We start from the raw sequence: 23,135 nt of genomic DNA on the forward strand, positions 1-23,135 counted from the left end.
GAGTGGGGGAATCAAACCCGGTTCCCCAGATCAGAGTCCCCCACTCTTAACCACTACATCATGCTGGCTCTGTGGTGATGCCTGAAACAATGCTGAGAGGCGGGGTGAAGGCCATCAAGGACCACACCTTCCTGTTTTCAGGCGGCCTTTCTAGAAAGCCAGAGCGATAAGGTCTGACACGCGTTCCGGCCAATCCTATCTGCGTCCCGACCTCTTCCTATCTGGGAAGAGGTCCTGGCGGCCTGCAGCAGAAGCTGGCTAAGAGTCAGGGCACCCGGCCAGCAGCCCGAGTTCTTTGGGAGCTGTTCCTCTTGTAAGGAAAACTGCATCCAGGTGCCGTCTTTGGCTTTGCCTTGCTTATCTCACAGCGGGGGCATAATCCGAGGGAAAGCCCTCCCACGAGCATCGCTGAAATGAATGGGATCGGCAGGAAAGAAGGATCCACCCATTGAAATGGTATCAGAGGCCAAAAAAGTATCTATCTACTCCTCTTCCTGGATTGCACATGTGTCTCGGGGAAAGGGTTTGCTTATGCTTGAGACAGCATAAAAGTGGATTCGATAGGGAGGCAGGCATCAGTAGAGTATCCCTGGGATTGGAGATGGAAAGTGCCGTCAAGCGACAGCCAATTTATGGTGACCCCACGGCCTTTCTTATGTTCTCATGTCTGTGCCCAGGAAGTAGGTTCTGCCCTCAACATCTCCATCACAGACAATACAAGGTGTCCAGCCAGTGTGGTGTAGTGGTTAAGAACGGCGGACTCTGATCTGGAGAACCGGGTTTGATTCCCCACTCCTCCACATGAGTGGGGGACTCCAAACTGGTGAATCGGGTTTGTTTCCCCACTCCTCCACAAAAAGCCTGTTGGGTGACCACGGGCTAGTCACAGTTCTCCCAGAACTCTCTCAGCCCCACCTACCTCTCAAGGTGTCTATTGTGGGGAGAAGAAGAGAAGGTGATTGTAAGGTGCTTTGACACTCCCTATGGTAGAGAAAAGCAGGGTATAAAAACCAACTCTTCTTCTTCAAGGGCCAAAGGATCACAGGAAGCTGCCTTCTACTCAATCAGACCATTGGTCCATGGAGGTCGGTTCTGTCCACTCTCTCCAAGGTCAGGCAGAGGTCTTTCACGTCACCTACTGCCTTGCCCTTTTAGACTGGAGAAACCGGGGTTCGAACCTAGGACCTTCCGCATGCAAAGCAAAGGCTCCTCCGCTGCGCCACAGCCCCTCCCCCACATGCCAAGCCTATGTCCTACATCAGTATCCCCCTCCCCACAGTGAGCTTCTAGCCTCAAAATCACAAAGTAAAGTTGGTTGGACTGATAGACACTTGCTTGAAGCTCCCTAGTAAGTTTCCAGCGTGGGAGCCAGCGTGGTGTAGTGGTTAAGACTGGTGGTTTGGAGCGGTAGACTCTGATCTGGAGAACCGGGTTCGATTCCCCACTCCTCCACATGAGTGGCAGACGCTAATCTGGTCAACCGGGTTGGTTTCCTCAGTCTTACACAGGAAGCCAGCTGGGTGACCTTGGGCTAGTCACAGCTCTGTTAGAGCTCTCTCAGCCTCACCTATCTCACAGTGTTGTGGGGAAGGGAAGGTGATTGTAAGCTGGTTTGATTCTTCCTTAAGTGGCAGAGAAAGTCAGCTTATAAAAACCAACTCTTCTCCGGCTGTTACTGCACTTGTATTCCCAGCGATGTATTGAGAGTCTGAAAATGTTATAAAAAATACTGTTCATGCTTTCTGTGTATTCCCACCGATGTATTAAGAGTTTGAAAACGTTATAAAAAATACTGTTCGCACTTTGTTTGGCCCCTTTAGCTGTGAAGACGTCTTCCAACCATTTATAAGCCGTGGTATCCAAAAACCCTTTTAAAGCAATGCTTTTTACAACATTTTCAAACTCTTAAAACATCGCTGGGAATACAAAGTGCGGTAACCCCCTTCTTCTTTTCTAGGTGGGGATTTGAACCTCAGTTCCCCCCACCCCATCCCACGCACAAAAGACTGTCATCATCAAACATCCTATCTGCCAATGACCCATTCCAAGGAAACTTAATGACTCCTTGTGTACATCAGCAGCTGCTTAAAGTGCTCCAGCCCTTCTTTTGTTCACACCATCAGGGGACGTTTAAAAGAAGCACGAAAGGGTGGGGCTCCTCCTAACAACATTCCTTCAGCGCATGTTTGCGAGCGGGTGGTAACCCTCAGAGCAGAGCTGAACTAAAGCATGGGAGATACTCCCTGCTCATCAGTCCAGAATGCAAAGCTGTGCATGCAGATCCTAAGAGATTTATAACGGGTTCCCGTGCATGCTTATTTGGAAATGAAGACCAGAAGATTAAAGGGGGATTTAGGAGTTGTACAGCATAGGAGGGCGCTCTTAAGAACATACGAAAAGCCCTGCTGGGTGAGACCAAGGTCCATCAAGCCCAGCAGTCGGTTCACACAGTGGCCAACCAGGTGCCTCTAGGAAGCCCCAAACAAGACGGCTGCAGCAGCACCATCCAGCCTGTGTTCCACAGCACCTAATAGAATAGGCAAGCTCCTCTGAGACTGGAGAGAATAGGTATGCATCATGACTAGTATTTTAACTAGTAGCCATGAATACCCCTCTCCTCTATGAACATGTCCACTCCCCTCTTCAAGCCTTCCAAGTTGGCAGCCATCACCACATCCTGGGGCAGGGAGTTCCACAATTTAACTGTGCTGTTGTGTGAAGAGATACTTCCTTTTATCAGTTTTGAATCTCTCACCCTCCAGCTTCTCTTAATGGATCTCTTGGAGATGTACCCTAGCAGTAGACCAGACATTAACACCACTCGCTATGGCTCTGTTGGTGTGGCACTTTGAGGTCAGTAAGTATCAAAGGCCCTATTTGGATATCTAGCCTTTCAATTCAGAAGTGGAAGCTCCCTCCCCCCACCCATACAGACACATTGCACACAAAGAGTTCCCAGGGATGCGCTTCCTGCCCAGTTCCCTTCCACCTGTGCAAATCTTTGCATACACAAACCGGTGTGTGCACAAGTTGTTAACCCATGCTCGAACCAATGTCCCTTGTATGTCTGGGTGCAGAAGGAGGGAGAGACAACCACCATCTCAAGCAGTTTCAGGTGGGTAGTCATGAGAGTCTGTAGCAGCAGAACAAAGTTCGAGCCTGGCAGCACCTTAAAGGCCAACAAAAATTTCCACGGTATAAGCTTTTTGTTAGTCAAAGTTTGCTTGATCAGGCTCATGAAAGCTTCTACTCCTGGGAAATTTTCATAGAATCATAGAGTTGGAAGGGACCACCAGGGTCATCTAGTCCAACCCCCTGCACAATGCAGGAAATTCACAACTACCTCCCCCCCACCACATCCCCAGTGACCCCTACTCCATGCCCAGAAGATGGCCAAGATGCCCTCCCTCTCATGGTCTGCCTGTCATAGAATCAGCATTGCTGACAGATGGCCATCTAGCCTCTGCTTAAAAACCTCCAGGGAAGGAGAGCTCACCACCTCCCGAGGAAGCCTGTTCCACTGAGGAACCGCTCTGTTAGGAAATTTCCTAATGTCTAGACGGAAACTCTTCTAATTTAATTTCAACCCGTTGGTTCTGGTCCGACCTTCTGGGGCAACAGAAAACAACTGGGCACCCTCCTCTATATGACAGCCCTTCAAGGACTTGAAGATGGTTATCATATCACCTCTCAGTCTTCCCCTCTTCATGCTAAACATACCCAGCTCCTTCAATCTTTCCCCATAGGACTTGGTCTCCAGACCCTTCACCATCTTTGTTGCCCTCCTCTGGACACTTTTTTTTTTGCTGGTCTTTAAGGGGCTATCGGACTCAAATTTTGTTCTACCATCTCATGCAGCAGGACGGGGGTGGGGGGGGGGAGAGATGATGAGCACCCAACCCTCTTGCCATGGACATCTGAGATGGCAAGGAAGCCAGCCGTCCTCTTCCGCCAGAAACCACTCGGCTAGCCAGAGCCTCCACATCCAGAGGCAGCCAACCTCTCAAACCCAGGATGCAACATCAGAGTCCTCGGCCTCTATACCTTGCATGTTGGCCACTGAATAATGGGAATCCGGACCAGATGGACCACCGGTCTGACCCAGCGGGGCTCTTCTGAACACGCGAAGCTGCGTTATACCGAATCAGGCCCTTGGGTCCATCAAAGTCAGCATTGACTACTCAGGCCGGCAGCAGCTCTCCAGGGTCTCAGGCAGGGGTCTTTCACATCACTTACTTGCCCAGTCCCTTTAACTGGAGCAGCAGGGGATTGAACCTGGGATCTTCTGCATGCCGAGCCACGGCCCCTCCCCTGATGTTCTTATGGCCTGTAAGAGAAGCCTCATAATGGGAGGTTGCAGTTGAGCAACCAGCTGAACTTGTAGCCCCCTCCCATTCAAAATGAAGAATCGGGGGTGGTATGACCAGGGATGCAACCAGATCCAACCCTTGGAGCACCCCAAAGGGACCCTACTTTTCTTGCCAGCCCCCCTCCCAGACAAGGAAACGCTCGAAAGAGGCGGAGGATTGGTTCATGCCTATGCCAAAATCCCTCGCTAAGCCCACCTCCTCAATTCGGGGAGGGGGCTTGAAGTTTGAGCAGACCCCCCCTTCCACCCCAAGCCTTGCGTCCCCGTTTCCCGCCCCGCCCCCAGACAAGGGTCTGCCCCGTCTCTCGCCCACCCCCGCCGGCCCGATCGGCCCCAGGCTCGACCCCCTTCCCCTCCCCAAAAAAAATCTCTGGAACAAGAGCGGCCGGAGCGCAGCTCCGATTACAGGAAATGCTTCGCTCCGAGCCTGTTGGGGGCGAGAGCGAGTCGAGAGGCTGGCTGGGGGGGGGGGGATCGAAAGGAGGGGGGTCGCAGGGAAAAGCCCCCCCCCCATCCATACGAGACGCCTGCGGCGGGTTTGGGCCATTGCGGGTCCCCCACCCCCCCGTGGAAAAGTCGCCAAGGGGTGGGGGAGTGCGTGGGGTGGAGATCCCGAGGAACTGGGAAGGGGGGGGGGAGAAGCGCAACAGGCAGGGGACGGCCGGTCTGCAACCACTTAGCGTGGCTGGGGAGAGGGAGCGGGCGGCGGGCCAGCCCGACGGGGAGGGGGCGCGATTTGCACGGGGGGGGGGTCCGGTTTGCACCGTCCGTCCCCCGCCAATTCAATGCAAGCCAGATCCCCAGCTAAGAGACCCCCGGGGCTCGATCCGGATGCACCCCCCCCCATTCCTCCCAAACAATTCGATGCAAGCCAAACTCCCAGCTAAGAGACCCCCCGGGGCTCGATCCCCCCATTCCCCCCCCAAACAATCGATGCAAGCCAAACTCCCAGCTAAGAGACCCCCGGGGCCGATCCGCATGCATCCCCCCATTTCCCCCCCCCAAACAATTCGATGCAAGCCAAACTCCCAGCTAAGAGACCCCAGGGATCGATCCCCCCATCCCCCCCCAACAATTCGATGCAAGCCAAACTCCCAGCTAAGAGACCCCAGGGATCGATCCCCCCATCCCCCCCCAAACAATTCGATGCAAGCCAAACTACCAGCTAAGAGACTCCAGGGATCGATCCCCCCATCCCCCCCCAACAATTCGATGCAAGCCAAACTCCCAGCAAAGAGACCCCAGGGATCGATCCCCCCATCCCCCCCCAACAATTCGATGCAAGCCAAACTCCCAGCTAAGAGACCCCCGGGGCTCGATCCGCATGCAACCCCCCCATTTACCCCCCCCAAACAATTCGATGCAAGCCAAACTCCCGGCTAAGAGACCCCAGGGGCCCGATCCGCATGCATCCTCCCGCAATTCCTCGGCCCCCCTGCGCCAAGGGGCCGGGGCCGGCGCGGACAGCCCCCGGGGACCCCCTCCCCTCTCCAAAACCCCCACTCACCTCGACGCCTCCGGGAGGTAAAAATCCACCGAGAAGCCGAAGTAGCTGCCGGGGGGGCCGCGCAGGAGCGTCGGCGCCTGGGCATCCAGGTTGAAGCCCCCAGCGCAGGGCAGGCTGCAGAGGAGGAGGAGGAGGAAAGCGGCCCGGGGAAGCATGGCGGGGCCTGGAGGTGGTGGATGGGTGGGGGGGGGCAGGCGGGAGGTCCCGGATCGATGCCCCGCCGGGGGGAGAAGAGCAGCCGCCTCGCTCCAGCCGCCGGGACCCGCGAGCGCTCGGCGGGCCGCCCTTCCCCTCTCCTTGCCCGGGAGTGACTCACAAAAGGAGGAGCCGCTCCCTCCCCCTGGACGGGGCCGGGGGGGCGGGCAGGATGGATTGCATTAAACGCCCAGCGCTGGGGGGTTTTCGGGAGGGGGGCCGGGGAGGACGCGGCGGAGAGGCTGCAGAGGATGAGGAGGGTTGCATTAATCTTCCTCTTCCTCCTCCTCCTCCTCCTCCTCCCAAGCTCCGAAGCGCCCGACTTGCAGCCGCCCCGTCCGAGAGCCGCGGACTCCTCGCGCCTCTCCCAGGACTGATGATGTCACGCTGGGGTTTCCTTGGCTTGAAAGGCGAGCGGGCGGCCCCCGATTTGGGGACGGCCGGGCGGCTCGCGATTGGCTGCCCCGCGTGGCCGTGAGAACAAAGTTATGGTCAACTGAGTGGAGCAAAAGGTTTAATGAGCGGGATCAGGGCGTTGCTCTCCCTCCCTCCCTCTCTCTCTCCCTCCCTCCCTCTATATTTCTTCATCTGGAACTAAGCACAATCTTTAATAATACAGGACAATGATCAGGACATTACCTTCGATACTTTTTGCAGGACAGTGATTCAGCTCAAACCCAACCCCTTTCTGACTATATATTACTCTTCCTACACACTTGACCCTGAGAGACACTGTCCTTCGGTGTGACTCCTCCGAAGATGCCGGCTGCCACAGCTGCTGGCGAAACGTCAGGAAAGAAAACACCAAGACCGCGGTTACGGTCACACAGCCCGGATCGCCTACAAGAACCCATGAACTCTGACCGTCAACTGAGTGGAGCAAAATGTTTAATGAGCGGAATCAGGGCGTTGCCCTCCCTCCCTCTCTCCCTCCCTCTATATTTCTTCATCTGGAACTAAGCACAATCTTTAATAATACAGGACAATGATCAGGACATGACCTTCGATACTTTTTGCAAGACAGTGATTCAGCTCAAACCCAACCCCTTTCTGACCATATATTACTCTTCCTACACACTTGATCCTGAGAGACACTGTCCTTCGGTGTGACTCCTCCGAAGATGCCGGCTGCCACAGCTGCTGGCGAAACGTCAGGAAAGAAAAGACCAAGACCGCGGTTACGGTCACACAGCCCGGATCGCCTACAAGAACCCATGAACTCTGACCGTCAACTGAGTGGAGCAAAATGTTTAATGAGCGGAATCAGGGCGTTGCCCTCCCTCCCTCTCTCCCTCCCTCTATATTTCTTCATCTGGAACTAAGCACAATCTTTAATAATACAGGACAATGATCAGGACATGACCTTCGATACTTTTTGCAAGACAGTGATTCAGCTCAAACCCAACCCCTTTCTGACCATATATTACTCTTCCTACACACTTGATCCTGAGAGACACTGTCCTTCGGTGTGACTCCTCCGAAGATGCCGGCTGCCACAGCTGCTGGCGAAACGTCAGGAAAGAAAAGACCAAGACCGCGGTTACGGTTACACAGCCCGGATCACCTACAAGAACCAATGAACTCTGACCTTGAAAGCCTTCGACAATCTTTAATAAATTTTTAAACTATATTTTGTGATGTCGTCGAAGGCTTTCACGGTCAGGGTTCATCGGTTCTTGTAGGTGATCCGGGCTGTGTGACCGTGGTCTTGGTATTTTCTTTCCTGACGTTTCGCCAGCCGCTGTGGCAGGCATCTTCGGAGGAGTAACACCGAAGGACGGTGTCTCTCAGTGTCAAGTGTGTAGGAAGAGTAATATATAGTCAGAAAGGGGTTGGGTTTGAGCTGAATCATTGTCCTGCAAAAAGTATCAAAAAGTATATTTTGTGACTTGCTTCTTGACTTTGCTAGCTTCAAGCGACATGTAGTGTCCTGGTTAAGGCAGCACGCTTACCAATTAGACTTTGGTGAACGTAACTCCTACCTTGCAGGCGTACTACCCTGCAGGGTTGGTGTTTGGTTTTGGTAACTGTTAAGGGCAGAGTGGCCCTGACCTGGATGGCCCAGGCTAGCCTGATCTCGTCAGATCTCAGAAGCTAAGCAGGGTCAGCCCTGGTTAGTATTTGGATGGGAGACCACCAAGGAATACCAGGGTTGCTGTGCAGAGGACGGCACTGGCAAACCACCTCTGTTAGTCTCTTGCCATGAAAACCCCAAAAAGGGGTCGCCATAAGTCGGCTGCGACTTGACGGCACTTTACACACACACACACAAGGGCAGAGTGAGGTAACCCTTGGCCTGGGTTGAGCCCTGTGCAAGAGTTGGTGGCTGGCTACCTAAGAGCAGAGTGGACTCCCTGCTCGGTATATATACATACATACATACATACATACATACATACATACATACATACAGTGGTGGACTGGCCAGGGTGTCACCTTGCCCGATGGCAAGTGGTCCCCTGATTAAATGGGGGGCCCTTAAACATTAGACAATATGTTTAAAATGCTAACGACCTTTTAGTAGAAAATATAACAGAAGCTTCAATACTATTACTCTATGCAACTAAAATTTTAATTGTACCTTTTCCCCACTTATGTCTTTTTTGAAAATTTTATTTATTTCTTAAAAATTAAATGATAGCCTTATAGTTGTGGGTGGGCCCCCTTTGTCTCCTGGCAACCAATATTTTTAGACCCAGTCCGTCACTGTATGTATAATAGATAGATAGATAGATAGATAGATAGATAGATAGATAGATAGATAGATAGATAGATAGATAGATAGATAGATCATACATCAGGAGGGCTGCATTTTAATCTTGCTACTCTGTAAAGAAGAATTTCAGGTTGAAACATGGAAACTACAATCCCCCGCCTAAACGAGAGTACAGTTTGCATGATCTCCAACTACGCTGTTGGAGCCTGCCTGTATAATTATTAGACGCGGCACAACTCACAGTGCGTCTTTGTGTGTGTGTGTTAAGTGCCGTCAAGTCGCTTCCGACTCATGGCGACCCTATGACTGAAAGTCCTTCAAAATGTCCTGTCTTTGACAGCCTTGCTCAGATCTTGCAAATTGAAGGCTTTGGCTTCCTTTATTGAGTCCATACATCTCTTGTTGGGTCTTCCTCTTTTCCTGCTGCCCTCAACTTTTCCTAGCATGACTGTCTTTTCCAATGACTCTTGTCGTCTCATGACGTGACCAAAATACGATAGCCTCAGTTTAGTCATTTTAGCTTCTAGGGTCAGTTCAGGCTTGATTTGAAATCCTGTTGAGGTCAATGGAACTTGTCCCGAGTAAATGTATACTGGATTACATGTACTAGAATGAACTCTGCCCCCCTTAATCTTTTATAACTAGGGTTGCCAGCTCCAGATTGGGAAACACCTGGAGATTTGGGGGGGAGGCGGAACCTGAGGAGGGTGAGGTTTGGAGAGGGGAGACTTCAATGCCATAGAGTCCAATTACCAGCACACCAATTTTCTCCAGGGGAACTGATCTCTATTGGCTAGAGATCAATTGTAATAGCGGGAGATCTCCAGCCACCACCTGGAGGTTTGTAAAAGTTAGTATAGGCAAAACAATGTATCACATTCAAAAAGATTTCTCAAATATTAATATGTATTCAGACTTCACCAGTTACCGTCAACCATACACAATATAACAATAATACATGTAAACTAAAAAGGATCCGAACTGGTTACATCCTGGGGCAGGGAGTCCACAATTTAACTAAGCGTTGTGTGACCACAGTTTAACTCAGGGGGTAGGGTTGTCAACTCCAGATTGGGAAATCCCTGGAGATGTGAGGGGGGGGGTTGCAAGCACAGGGAGGGCAGGGTTTAAGGAGGCAAGGGACCTCAGCAGCATATAAGTCATAAGAACATGAGCAAAGCCCTGCTGGATCGGACCATCAACTCCAGCAGTCAGTTCGCACAGGGGCCAACCAGGTGTCTCTAGGAAGCCCACGAGCAAGACGACTGCAGCAGCACCATCCTGCCTGTGTCCTACAGCACCTAATATAATAGGCATGCTCCTCTGATTCTGGAGAGAATAGGCTGGTATTCTTCTCCTTCGTTATGCTTTGTGTATGGGCCTGGCACTAAATGGGATCATGTCTACTGCCAGGCAAACCTGGTATGCACCCAATCCACAAAGCTTTTTATTTGGTGGGGAGGAACCCCCTCCTTTGAAAAGGACTGACTGCACTGGAAGCAGACAAAATTCCCCACATATTTCTTTAGAGATTTATGTCCCACTTATCTTCCCAAGGGGGACCCAAAGCACTCACACTGGGGTCCCGTTTTACCCTCACGACAGCCCTGTGAGGTAGGCTAGGCTGAGAGCATGCGACTGGCACAAGGTCACCCAGCGAGCTTCCATGGCAGAGCGGAGATTGGAACCTGGGTCTCTCAGATCCTAGTCTGACACTCCATTAGCATTGCCAGGTGAGGCCTAGAAATCACCCAGAATTGCAACTGATTTAGTTCCCCTGAAGAAAATGGCTGCTTTGGAGGGTGGATTCTATGGCATTATACTAGGGTTGCCAACCTCCAGGTACTAGCTGGAGATCTCCTGCTATTACAACTGATCTCCAGCCGATAGGGATCAATTCACCTGGAGAAAGTGGCCGCTTTGGCCATTGGACTCTATGGCATTGAAGTCCCTCCCCAAACCCCACCCTCCTCAGGCTCCACCCCCAAAACCTCCCACCAGTGGCAAAGAGGGACCTGGCAACCCTACATTATACCCTGCTGAGGTTCCTCCAGTCCCCAAACCCTGCCCTCTCCAGGAATGTCCCACTCTGGAAGGAACAAAATCCCAAAGCGGAGCTTTTGTCAGATTACTTACCCCTTTGATTTCAATTCAGTGGGTTTAGAGACTGGAGGAATTCTGTACCATTACAGCCAAATGGGTCTGGTGGCATCTAAGGGACCATCAGATTTATCAGGCCATATAATGACTACCGGAGAATTACTCAGCTTCAAGGTTGACAATGAGAAAATTGAAATTGTTCAAGACTTTCTATTCCTTGGCTCCACCATCAACCAAAAGGGAGACTGCAGCCAAGAAACCAGAAGGAGATTGAGACTGGGAAGGGCAGCCGTGAAGGAGCTAGAAAAGAAGGTTGTGTCACTGGCCACCAAGATCAAGTTAATTCATGCCATTGTATTCTCTATTACTATGTATGGGTGTGAAAGCTGGACATTGAAGAAAGCTTCATTGGGGGAAGGGCCATAGCTTGGTGATAGAGCATCTGCTTGGCATGCAGAAGGTCCCAGGTTCAATCCTGGCATCTCCAGTTAAAGGGACTAGGCAAGTAGGTGATGGGAAAGACCCCTGCCTGAGACCCTGGAGAGCCGCTGTCGGTCTGAGTAGACAGTACTGACTTTGATGGACCAAGGGTCTGATTCAGTAGAAGGCAGCTTTATGTGTTCATGTGTTTAAAGCTGAAAGGAAGAAAGTAGATTCCTTTGAAATGTGGTGTTGTAGGAGAGTGTTATGGATACCTTGGGATGCCAAAAAAACAAATCAGTGGGTTATAGATCAAACCAACCCTGAACTGACCCTAGAAGCTAAAATGACTAAACTGAGGCTGTCGTATTTTGGTCACTTTATGAGAAGACAAGAGTCACTGGAAAAGACAACGGTGCTGGGAAAAGTGGAAGGCAGCAGTAAAAGAGGAAGAACCAACATGAGATGGATTGACTCTATAAAGGAAGCCACGTCCCTCCGTTCACAAGACCTGAGCGAGGCTGTTAAGGATAGGACGTTTTGGAGGACATTGACTCATAGGGTCACCATGAGTCGGAAGCGACTTGGCAGCACTTAACAGACACACACACACACAGAGCCCACAAAAGCCTGCTACACAGTAAACCCGCTAGCCGTTGGGGTCTTGTGGCACCCAAAAGACAGAAAGATTTATTGGGCTGTAAAATTACGTTCAGCCCATGGCAGTTTACAGCACAGTAAATCTGCTAGGCTTTAAGGTGCCACAAGGTACCTTTTATAGAAGTGACGGAATCCCTGCCCAGAAATGGGCAGAGTCTTCCATTGACACACAGAGCTGGGACTGGGGAGATGCCAGGGACTGGCATGTGAGTCATACAGATGCCGGACTAGTCTTCTGGCAGCAGAGGAGCACATAAAAGCCGAGGGAGGCTTTATGAAGGAGTGAGGTTTTTTAATTATTATTGTTTCTTTTTATACAAATTTCAAATATATATTTCTTATTCTACATACATTGTTTGTATAACGTACTTTTCTCATTCCCTTCCATCCCTCCCATGATGAAGGAGTGAGTTGATTCCATGCATGGATGCGGCTTAGCCAGCGTGGTGTAGTGGTTAAGCGCGGTGGACTCTGATCTGGAGAACCGGGTTCGATTCCCCATTCCTCCATATGAGCGGAGGACTCTGATCAGGAGAACCGGGTTCAATTCCCCACTCCTCCACCTGGAGGACTCTAATCAGGAGAACCGGGTTCGATTCCCCACTCCTCCACCTGAGCAGAGGACTCTAATCTGGTGAACTGGGTTTGTTTCCGCACTCCTCCGCATGAAGCCTGCTGAGTGATCTTGGGCTAGTCACAGTTCTCTCAGAGCTCTCTCAGCCTCACCTTCCTCACCAGGTGTCTGTTGTGGGGAGAGGAAGGCGATTGTAAACTGGTTTGAGACTCCTTAAAGGTAGAGAAAACCAGGGTATAAAAACCAACCTTGCAAAATATCCATTTTCTCCAGGGGAACTGATCCCGATCGCCTGGAGATCATCAGTTGTAATGTTGGGAGATCTCCAGCCTCCACCTGGCGTCTTGCAGCCCTAACATTGCCATCGCCCCCCTCCTCCATCTGTACAATGGGAATAAGAGCATCGCCTCACAGAGCTTTCCTGAGCAACATGAAAGCGACAAAGCTCTTTCCAGATCAGTAAATGCTGCAGAAAGGAACAGTTGCTCGGCCTTTCCCAGTGGGTTGCTCCGCTGCTCCGCTAGCTGCTGGCAGGACCCAGCGAGGTCCATCCGCAGGTCAACACCAGGGTGGAACTTCGGGCTCTCTCTCAGTCAGGGCTTTGTCTGCTCCTCCATCCCTTGTGTGTGTGTGTGTGTACGTAGGTGGGAGGCGAGCAAGGCCGGCTGAGCTCATGGAAAGGCCCGACCCAACAATGCTCCAAAACATTTGCTTGGGGGGGGGGGGGAAATCTCGGAAAACATTGCGTGGCCATAATGAATAACTCCTTGGCCAGCGGAGGTGAGAATCAAGCCGGTGACAAAATATTCCCAGAGCTTGCAAAAGACTGAGTGCGTAGGGTTTTTTTGGGGGGGCGGAGCCTGATGAGGGCGGGGTTTGGGAAGGGGAGGGACTTCAATGCCATAGAGTCCAATGGCCAAAGCGGCCATTTTCTCCAGGGGAACTGATCTCTATTGGCTGGAGATCAGCTGTAATAGCAGGAGCTCTCCTGTAATAGCAGAAAATGGCCGCTCTGGCCATTGGACTCTATGGCTCTGAAGTCCCTCCCCAAACCCCGCCCTCCTCAGGCTTTCCCCCCGAAATCTCCAGGTATTTCCTAACCCGGAGCTGGCAACCCTAATTGAGTGGCAGGTAGAAATTCAATTGGTGACGCTTTTCCTCGCATGGGCAGTGTTAAGGGGAAAGCTTCACCTTTTGAGCTTCTGCCTGTTTCACTGCATTTGTCAGGGGGAAACAGAAGCAGTATCAACCTGTCCTACCTGTCTTGTGGAGCCAGGGATTAATCTGCATTGTCCCGAGAGGGATGTATACGTGAATATCATTAATCTAGAGTCAGAGCAAAAAAGGGGGGCTGACAGCGTGAGCCCCCACACCTGCTTTCAGTTCAATGAGACAACCTCCACTTCCCAGACTGAAATACAGAAACCAAGAATTCTGGCTCCCCGTCTTCCGATTGTTCCTGGAATGGCCCCGGATCTCTGGAAAAATACCCCGGGATGTGTCTGCAATGCTGCTAAGGTTGAGAAGAAGCGAGTGCATTTGCCTTATTATTTATTTATTCGTCAATATCCTCGCCACTTTGCAAGACAGGCAAATGTTTTATTGATGGGGGCAGGGGGGTTCCTTCAAACTGCAGGGCTGGCTGAAGGTAACTGTCCCAGAGAGGTTACAGTCCAATACCCTGCTTTGTATATGTTTGTGGGCTCAGGGGGTCATGCAATACATTCAAATGGGGCCAGCACGATTTGTGATTTTCCAAACTGAAAGCAAGTTGTCAGCTGGATTTCGTGATCTCCGAGGGCGGGTTCCCTGCAGTTGGATTTACGAACAAGCTAAATCAGTTAAGGTTTAGGGCCTCAGATTATGGAGGCTGTCAATGCAACAAACTACTAAATTACCGTTTTGGATAATGTTACAGGCGATCTTAAGAACCAGCCTGGTGTAGTGGTTAAGAGCGGTGGTTTGGTGGACTCTAATCTGGAATACCAGGTTTGATTCCTCCACATGAGCGGCACACCCTAAGTTGGTGAACTGGATTTGTTCCTCCAGTTCTCCACATGAAGCCAGATGGGTGACCTTGGGGTAGTCACAGCTCTCTTAGAGCTCTCTCAGCCTCACCTACCTACCAGTCGTAGGGAGGGGAAGGGAAGGTGGTTGTAAGCCGGTTTGATTCTGCCTTAAGTGGTAGAGAAAGTCAGCATATAAAAACCAACTCTTCTTCTTCTTCTTGACATGTCGTAAGGCATCAGCAAACCTTCATCTGGCCCCAGGAGGTCCTCAACTTTGTTGAACCCATGGGAAAACTTTTGGATTTTGAGAACAAGCAGTGCATGTTACCATAAACATGGTTGTCAAAAAAGCCAGCAGGCAAACTCCCACCAGTTGTCCTCACCCCCTCCACTTATTCAATGGAGCAGCAGAGGGAAAATGGACCAGTGCAAACAGCATCACACAGTGCATCAGCATCACTTCTGGGTGCAAAGTTGGAAGCTACATCACATTGAGCAACACTCTAGGAATGCCCCAAATCTCTATGGGATTTACAGTAGAGATTTGGGGGATTCCTAGAGCATCGCGCAATGTGGTGACAACCACAATTTAACTATTCCTTTATTTTCCATTTCCCTAATCTTCTGTGATTTCACCTAGAAGTTTTGGTACCCACCTGTCCATTCCTTCCTCTGTTCTCTCTCCCCCACCTCCCTGTGCTCGTTCTAGTAGCCTAACCAGAACTTTTGCAGCTGAAAGCACACGCTATTCCCCCCACTTTGCCACTAGGGGTCAGTTTGACTTGGCACAAGACTACAACCTAACCAACAGTACAATACTCAACAACTTAGCCCTTGTTATGTACAGTTCAGGTCCCACCACACCTAAAAAAGGATATTGCAGGGCTTGAGAAGGTGCAGAAAAGAGCAACCAAAATTATCAGGGGTCTAGAGCAACTGCCCTATGAGGAGCTTAGGGCTGTTTAGCTTGGAAAGAAGGCGGTTAAGGGGAGGCATGAGAGAGGTCTATAAAATTATGTATGGCATGGAGAGAGTGGACAGGGAGAAGCTTTCCCCCCTCTCTCATAATACCAGAACGTGGGGTCATCTGCTGAAGCTGGAGGGTGAGAGATTCAAAACAGATAAAAGGAAGTATTTCTTCACACAACTCATAGTGAAATTGTGGAACTCCCTGCCCCAGGATGTGGTGATGATGGCTGCCAGTTTGGAAGGCTTTAAGAGGGGACATGTTCATGGAGGATAGGGAGGTTCATGGCTACTAGTAAAAATGGATACTGGTCATGATGCATACCAATTCTCTCCAGTCTCAGAGGAGCATGCCTATTATATTAGGTGCTGTGGAAGACAGGCAGGACAATGCTGCTGCAGTCGTCTTGTTTGCGGCTTCCTAGAGGCACCTAGTTGGCCACTGTGTGAACAGACTGCTGGACTTGATGGGCCTTGGTCTGATCCAGCATGGCTTTTCTTATATTCTTATGTTTTATTTGGGATCTCAGGATGTGGTGGACGCAAGTCTGGAACTGTTCAGAGACAGTACGAAGGGTGAGCAAAAGTCTGGCTTGTTCTGGCATTCTGGGAAACTGTAATGAAACCAGCCAAACACTCTGCAAATCCCCCCCAAAATGTGTATATCAGTGGGAGGGTGGATGGTGATAAAACAGTGAGTTGGAGTGTATTCTTTTTGGGCCATTGGTGTGTTTGCCATAACTTTAGTACAGAGCTTCCCCAAATTTTGTCTGCTGCTTTTGTTGGGTCAAGGAAAACAGAACCTCCTTTTCCTTTGCGGGGTCTGTTCACACATATGAGGACAAACGTGGTTTCTCATCAGTAGGTGCGCAAGTGAAGCATTCCAAGTGGATGCCGTGAAAATCTTGAGACGCTGTGAAATTTTTACCTTTGGGTTTGGGGCTTGATCTGCAGTGGCTCATTCCTATGTGCAAGTGGTGGTCCTGATGCAGCTGCATGAGTGAACCAGCAAATATGGAGGAGGAGAGCCCGCACAAGCCAAACACCTGCCTTTCCCTCCAACGGGGACCCAAAGAGGCTGACATAATTTTCCTCTCCTGCATTTTATCTTCACAACAACCCTGTGAGGATGGTTAGAAGAAGAAGAGTTGGTTTTTATATGCCGATTTCCTCTCCCACTTAAGGAAGAATCAAACCGGATTACAATCACCTTCCCTTCCCCTCCCCACAACAGACACCCTGTGAGGTAGGTGGGGCTGAGAGAGCTCTAAGAGAACTGTGACTGGCCCAAGGTCACCCTTCATGTGTAGGAGTGGGGAAACCAATCCGGCTCATCAGATTAGCGTCTGCCACTCATGTGGAGGAGTGGGGAATCAAACCCGGTTCTCCAGATTAGAGGCCACTGCTCCAAACCACCGCTCTTAACCATTACACCACGCTGGCTCTCAGCGTGACTGGCCCACAGTCACCCTGTGATCTTCCACAGCAGAGTGGGCACTCGAACCTGGATCACCCTGATCCTGGTCCTCTACTTGTGGGTTTCGCTGGTACGCCTGGCTGGCCACTGTTGGAAGCCCCTGGAGGAAGCAAGCCGAAATGGACCATTGGCCTGATCGAGCACAGCTAGAAGAAGTTGGTTTTTATACCCTGATTTTCTCGACCTTTAAGAAGTCTCAGTATGGCTTACAACCGCCTGCCCTTCTCCACACAACAGGCACTTTGTGAGGTAGGTGGGGCTGAGAGAGTTCGGAGAGACTAGCCCATGGTCACCCAATAGGCTTCCTGTGTAGGAATGTGGAATCAAACCCGGTTCACCAGATCAGAGTCCACCGCTCATGTGGAGGAGTGGGGAATCAAACCCGGTTCTCGAGATTAAAGTCCATTGATGTCCCTGTCCTCCCTAGGCTCCGTTCCCAAATCTCTAGGAGTTCCCCAGCCTGGATCTGGCAACTCTACGTCCCCATCCCCGACCGGTGGCCAAGGTGCACCTGGCAACCGTACTTCAAAGACCTCGAGTGTTCTTGGCGTGAGGCTTCAGTGTCAGACATTGCAGGCTTTAACATTTCCCGTTGCACAGGAAGCGCCTGGTCCTAAACCTAGATCTTATTTGTTTATCACAGAGAGATCACACCTTCCTTCAGGAAGTCCAGAGCGGCAGCAGATAGGGCAACAGGGGCCAGCTTTCTAGGCGAGTCTGCCGTAAGTCCAGACCCAAATATCATGGCAATCCACGTCACTTCTCTGGGATCGTGGCCTTTGCCTGTTACGCCAGAGAGGAGGCAGCAGCGGAGTCCTGGTGTGGCAAGCAGGAATATCAGCCTGGCTTCATGTCCAGCTAGGGTTGCCGACCTTCAGGTACCTCTACAAAAAATATTAGCCTGCTGCCCCCAGGTGTTCAACAAAATAACAGCGGTGATGACTAAGAGTCCATGCAGTATATCAGAATCTTTGGTTTGTAATAACATGTAATCGACAACCAAATACTAAACGCCTAGGATACAATTATAAATCCAGTCGTGTGTCCAAAATAAGATCCAAATGGTAAGTAAATACAATTAATTCCATAAACATTCAAGTTGAACCCCAAAGTTGAAGTCCATATGATCTATTCCATGAACAGTCATGGTTGCTCTTTTTAGATTTGCAAGTAGTGTTCTTATCCCGATTTCATCAGAGAACGTATGAGTTCAAGCCCAGCATGTGAACGAGCGAGAGCGAAGTCCATGTATAAATAGTGAGTCCTGACAAAGAAAAATTAGAAACAGGTGACTACCGGATCCCCGTCTTTTTGGGGTTCCCCTTGGGGGTTCCCAAGAACCACGTTACAGGGTTCAGGATAACGGAGTCCAGCTCTGATAGATACTTGTGCTGTGGTGGCAGCTGCTGCCAAAGCAACATTTTAAAATCAAATATCCAGTAGTCAATCAGAAGAAGAGTTGGTTTTTATATGCCAACTTTCTCTACCACTTAAGGGAGAATCAAACCGGCTTACAATCACCTTCCCTTCCCCTCCCCACAACAGACCCCCTGTGAGGTAGGTGGGGCTGAGAGAGCTGTGACTAGCCCAAGGTCACCCAGCTGGCTTCATGTGGAGGAGTGGGGAAGCCAACCCGGTTCACCAGATTAGCCTCTGCCGCTCAAGTGGAGGAGTGGGGGAATCAAACCCAGTTCTCCAGATCAGACTCCACCACTCCAAACCACCGCTCTTAACCACTACACCTTGCTGGGCAGGCAAAAACCCTACCTGGCCCCACCCACTTCCTAAAAACACTTGGCGGGTACTAGAAAAGGTGACAGCAGGTGCCATGGTACCCATGGGCACCACGTTGTGCACCCCTGCCAAAAACAAGGTTGAGATTGGATTACAAAGGTACTTAGCCATGGCTCTGCTGTCTACCTGAAACGACTTAAAACTTTGACCGAATTCACATGTGCCACCCCAAATGCTTTTCAGCCCTTCTGATGTCGAGGTCTGCATGTGCGTGGCCCTTTTTAGACATGATGTCCGCACATTTCGGGAGGCCAACCACCACGCTTATCAGGAGCGTGGTATGCATGGTCACCATGTTGACTGAACATGAGCACCATTCACGTTTGCATGTGCTTCAGTATGCACAAGCCAAAAACCCTTGAAATACCCATAGTCGGTTCCCACATATTGATAGAGCCGCTGTTCAGACAGCGTGACCACATGGGTTGCCAGCTCCGGGTTGGGAAATACCTGGAGATTTGGGGGGCCGAACCTGAGGAGGGTGGGGTTTGGGGAGGGGAGGGACTTCAATGCCGTAGAGTCCAATGGCCAAAGCGGCCATTTTCTCCAGGGGAACTGATCTCTATCGGCTGGAGATCAGTTGTAATAGCAGGAGATCTCCAGCTAGTACCTGGAGGTTTGCAACTCTACACATGTATCAGGAGCTGTAGGCTCCAGATAAGCAAGGTGGCTGACATTAACAGAATGTGCAGACGAAGGGCTAGTAAGTAATCCTAAAGGTCTTGGCTTTATCAGTCGATGGGTGGTCTTGCAGGAAGGTGGATTTACAATCTGATTTCAATGTTCCGGTGCTTCCTTGATTTTTAATTTCAGTATTTGTCTACTGGGTTCCCTGGATCTTGCCTTACTGTGGATGCTATTTAACACTTTGCCTGCCAAGTTACCCAGCTGGGTTCTTTTGGCCATTTGGCTTGCCTCTCAACCAAAAAAATGTACTCGGGTGCCAACCAGATGTTGTGCCAAGCAAACGAGCTGCGTCCAAAAAGAGACAATGTGCATTTTGTCCATCCCCGCACAAAAATCTATAACATCTGGCAGAACGAACCCATGTTATGACATCATGATATTCTAAGGTTTCCTTCACCTTGGAGCCTTAGATATCACCAGCAGGGATCTGAAGGACACAACAATGTAGAGGTAAGTTGTCTTAGACGTTATCTATCACCTTTTTCATCCTGCCCTTTCTCCAAGGAGCTCAGGGTGGTGCCTATGGTTCTCAGCTCCCCATTTTGTGTTCACAACAACCCTGTGAGGTAGGTTTGGATTAGAGCAGGGGTGTCAAACATAAGGCCTGCGGGCCAGATACACCCCTTGGAAGCTCTTATCCTGCCTGTAAACCAGCCATCCCCCCACTCTCGATCTGGGCTGGCGAGGCATGGCCTGGCCTGACCAAGTTACATTTAGAAAAAGAAGAAGAGTTGGTTTTTATATGCCAACTTTCTCTACCACTTAAGGAAGAATCAAACCAGCTTACGATCACCTTCCCTTCCCCTCCCCACAACAGACACCCTGTGAGGTAGGTGGGGCTGAGAGAGCTGTGACTAGCCCAAGGTCACCCAGCAAGCTTCATGTGGAGGAGTGGGGAAACCAACCCGGTTCACCAGACTAGCGTCCGCCGCTCATGTAGAGGAATGGAGGAATCAAACCCCGTTCTCCAGTTCAGACTCCACGGTTCCAAACCACCGCTCTTAACCACTACACCACGCTGACTCGCATTTATGTCATATCCGGCCCTCGTAACAATTGAGTCTGACGCCCCTGGATTAGAGAGAGAGAGAAAGAGTGACCTGCCCCAAGGTCATCAAGCGAGCTTTAGGGCACGGTCGGGATTTGAACCCAGATCTTCCGGATTCTAGTCCAACATTCTAACCACTAAACCAAACTAGCCTCTGAGCATGGAAGGGGGACATGAAATGGTAACGAAGCTGCGGTTTTCAGCCGCAGTATGGGCGCTGGATGACGCCTCTAACTTGGCCCTGTCTGGATTTGTCCCAAAGCATTTTTCTGAGCTGCCTGATGCCCAACTTCAAGCCGTCAGCACTGCCACTGCCACAAATATTCACGGCCGTCCAAGGTACCGGGGTCAGGAGTGCCGGCAGCCCCAGCAGACCATTGGTCTGGCAGGAAATAGCGCAGATGCTTTGTTTGTTTGCATACGAGATCCCTGAGCAACCAGCAATCCTGGGAAAGAGGATGTGAAAATGAGTGACGTGTGTGGATGTATTTAACGCAAGGCGTTTCTACATGGTTCCCCCCCCCCCCGCTGTCGCTTCTGGCCCCATACTGCTTCGGTTTATCCCCCAATTTTAGGGTTGCCAGATCCTCCTTTGCCACCGGCGGGAGGTTTTTGGGGTGGAGCCTGAGGAGGGCGGGGTTTTGGGAGGGGAGGGGCTTCAATGCCGTAGAGTCCAATTGCCAAAGCAGCCATCTTTATAAGCTGGAGTTCAGTTGTAATAGCAGGAGATCTCCAGGTAGCGCCTGGAGGTTGGCAACCCTACCCGATTTCTGCACGTGTTTTTATGCCTTTCATTTCTGCTTCAGGTTTTTTTGGTTATTCTCTGGGTTTCTTCTGGTTCGTTCGAAACCACTCTCACCCCGATCTTTTTCTGGAAGCCAATTCTGAGTCGGCTTTGTCCTCGTGTGGCAATGCTTCTGTCTTTTTCTTCGTCCCGCCCTCTCCCACCACCCTCCCGGCTACTTTTCAATGATTGGACTGCCGTTATCATTAAAACACTCTCTCCCCTAGGGTTGCCAACCTCCAGGTAACAGCAGCAGATGTCCCACTGTTATAACTGATCTCCAGCCGACAGAGATCAGTTCACCTGGAGAAAAGCACCGCTTTGGCAATTGGACACTATGGCATTGAAGTCCCTCCCCTCCCCCAAAAAAACCTCCCGCCGGTGGTGTGGAGGGACCTGGCAACCCTACTCCCCCCCAAGATGAGTGATTTCAGTTTATTTTTAAAAACAACCCTAAAATAGCAATATAACACTGTAAAGTAATGATATTTTAAACAGGTTCTCTGAATTCCCAGCTTCCTTTTTAAAAGTCTCTATCCCCTTGCAAAAACATGCCTTTCCCCTTATATCTCGGTGGGGGGTCTACAGGCTTGGTTTTGGAGGGGCATTTAAAAAGGGGGGGTGCAACGACGACTGATGATGAAAGTCTCATGAAAGTCCTAATTGTTTAAGTCACGTGAAGAGGAAAATAAACTTACTCTACAATTGTGAAAATGCACAGGGAGGGCAGCCGTGCGGAAGAACCGGGCCCAAACTGATTCCAATGCCGGTGGAGGAACTGCCAAGAAAATCAGGAGTAACACGAGAGTGCGGAAATGATCTCACTGAGCTGCTGGCTGGGGGGGACATGCCTAGGACCTTCTCTGGAAGCCACCTGTTGGCAACTGATACAGACATGTCCTTGTGTAGCAGATCCCCTCTCCTGAACAGGGCCCATTGACTGTCCCCCTGCCTAGGATATACCCCATAAGAATCTTTAGGCTTTGGGTTTTTGATCGGCTGCCTCATGCCTCTGGAACAACTACCCAGGAGAGGTCGGAGGGTCTTCAACCCTCCTGGCTTTCCAGAGAAGTTATAAAACAGAACTATTCTGCAGAGCGTTTGGTGCAGTCTGGTTACTGGGGATACGTTCACGGGGTGTTTTCAAAGTGGCATTTTTAAATTATGAGAATCATAGAATCATAGAGTAGGAAGGGACCACCAGGGTCATCTAGTCCAACCCCCTGCACAAAGCAGGAAAGTCACAACTACCTCCCCCACACCCTCCCAGTGACCCTTACTCCATGCCCAGAAGATGGCCAAGATCCCCTCCCTCTCACCATCTTCTTAAGGTAATAGAATCAGCATTGCTGACAGATAGCCATCTAACCTCTTATTTATATGGTTTGATTGTACAGTGTTGTAATGTTGCCTTGACCTGTACAGCCCAGGGAAGCGAGATCTCGGCACATCTTGGAAGCTGAGCAGGGTCAGCCCTGGTTAGTGCTCGGGTGGGAGACTACCAAGGAAGTCCAGGGTTGCTACACAGAGGTAGGCAATGGCAAACCACCTCCGAACGTCTCTTGCCAGCATGGTGTAGTGGATAAGAGTAGTGGTTTGGAGCTGTGGAGTCTGATCTGGAGAACCGGGCTTGATTCTCCTCTCCTCCACATGAGTGGTGGAGGCTAATCTGGCGAACTGGATTTGTTTCCCCGCTCCAACACATAGCCAGCTGGGTGACCTTGAGCTAGTCACGCTCTCTCATCCTCACCTACCTCACAGGTTGTCTGTTGTGGAGGAAGGGAAGGTGATTTTAAACAGATTTGAGTCTCCCTTAAGGGGCAGAGAAA

General features: G+C 50.6%; 1 protein-coding gene across 1 annotated transcript in view; it reads right to left on the minus strand.

The window, feature by feature from the left end:
• The window catches only part of ITGA5 (integrin subunit alpha 5), a 105,461-nt gene extending 99,430 nt beyond the window's left edge, over positions 1–6,031 (minus strand). The window contains exon 1 of the mRNA XM_056849492.1: positions 5,877–6,031. Coding sequence (XP_056705470.1) covers positions 5,877–6,031 — 155 coding nt within the window. The remainder of the gene's footprint in view (positions 1–5,876) is intronic.
• Positions 6,032–23,135: the final 17,104 nt, after the last annotated feature.

This window comes from Euleptes europaea, chromosome 1 (genome assembly GCF_029931775.1).
Source record: "Euleptes europaea isolate rEulEur1 chromosome 1, rEulEur1.hap1, whole genome shotgun sequence".
Lineage (NCBI taxonomy): Eukaryota > Metazoa > Chordata > Lepidosauria > Squamata > Sphaerodactylidae > Euleptes > Euleptes europaea.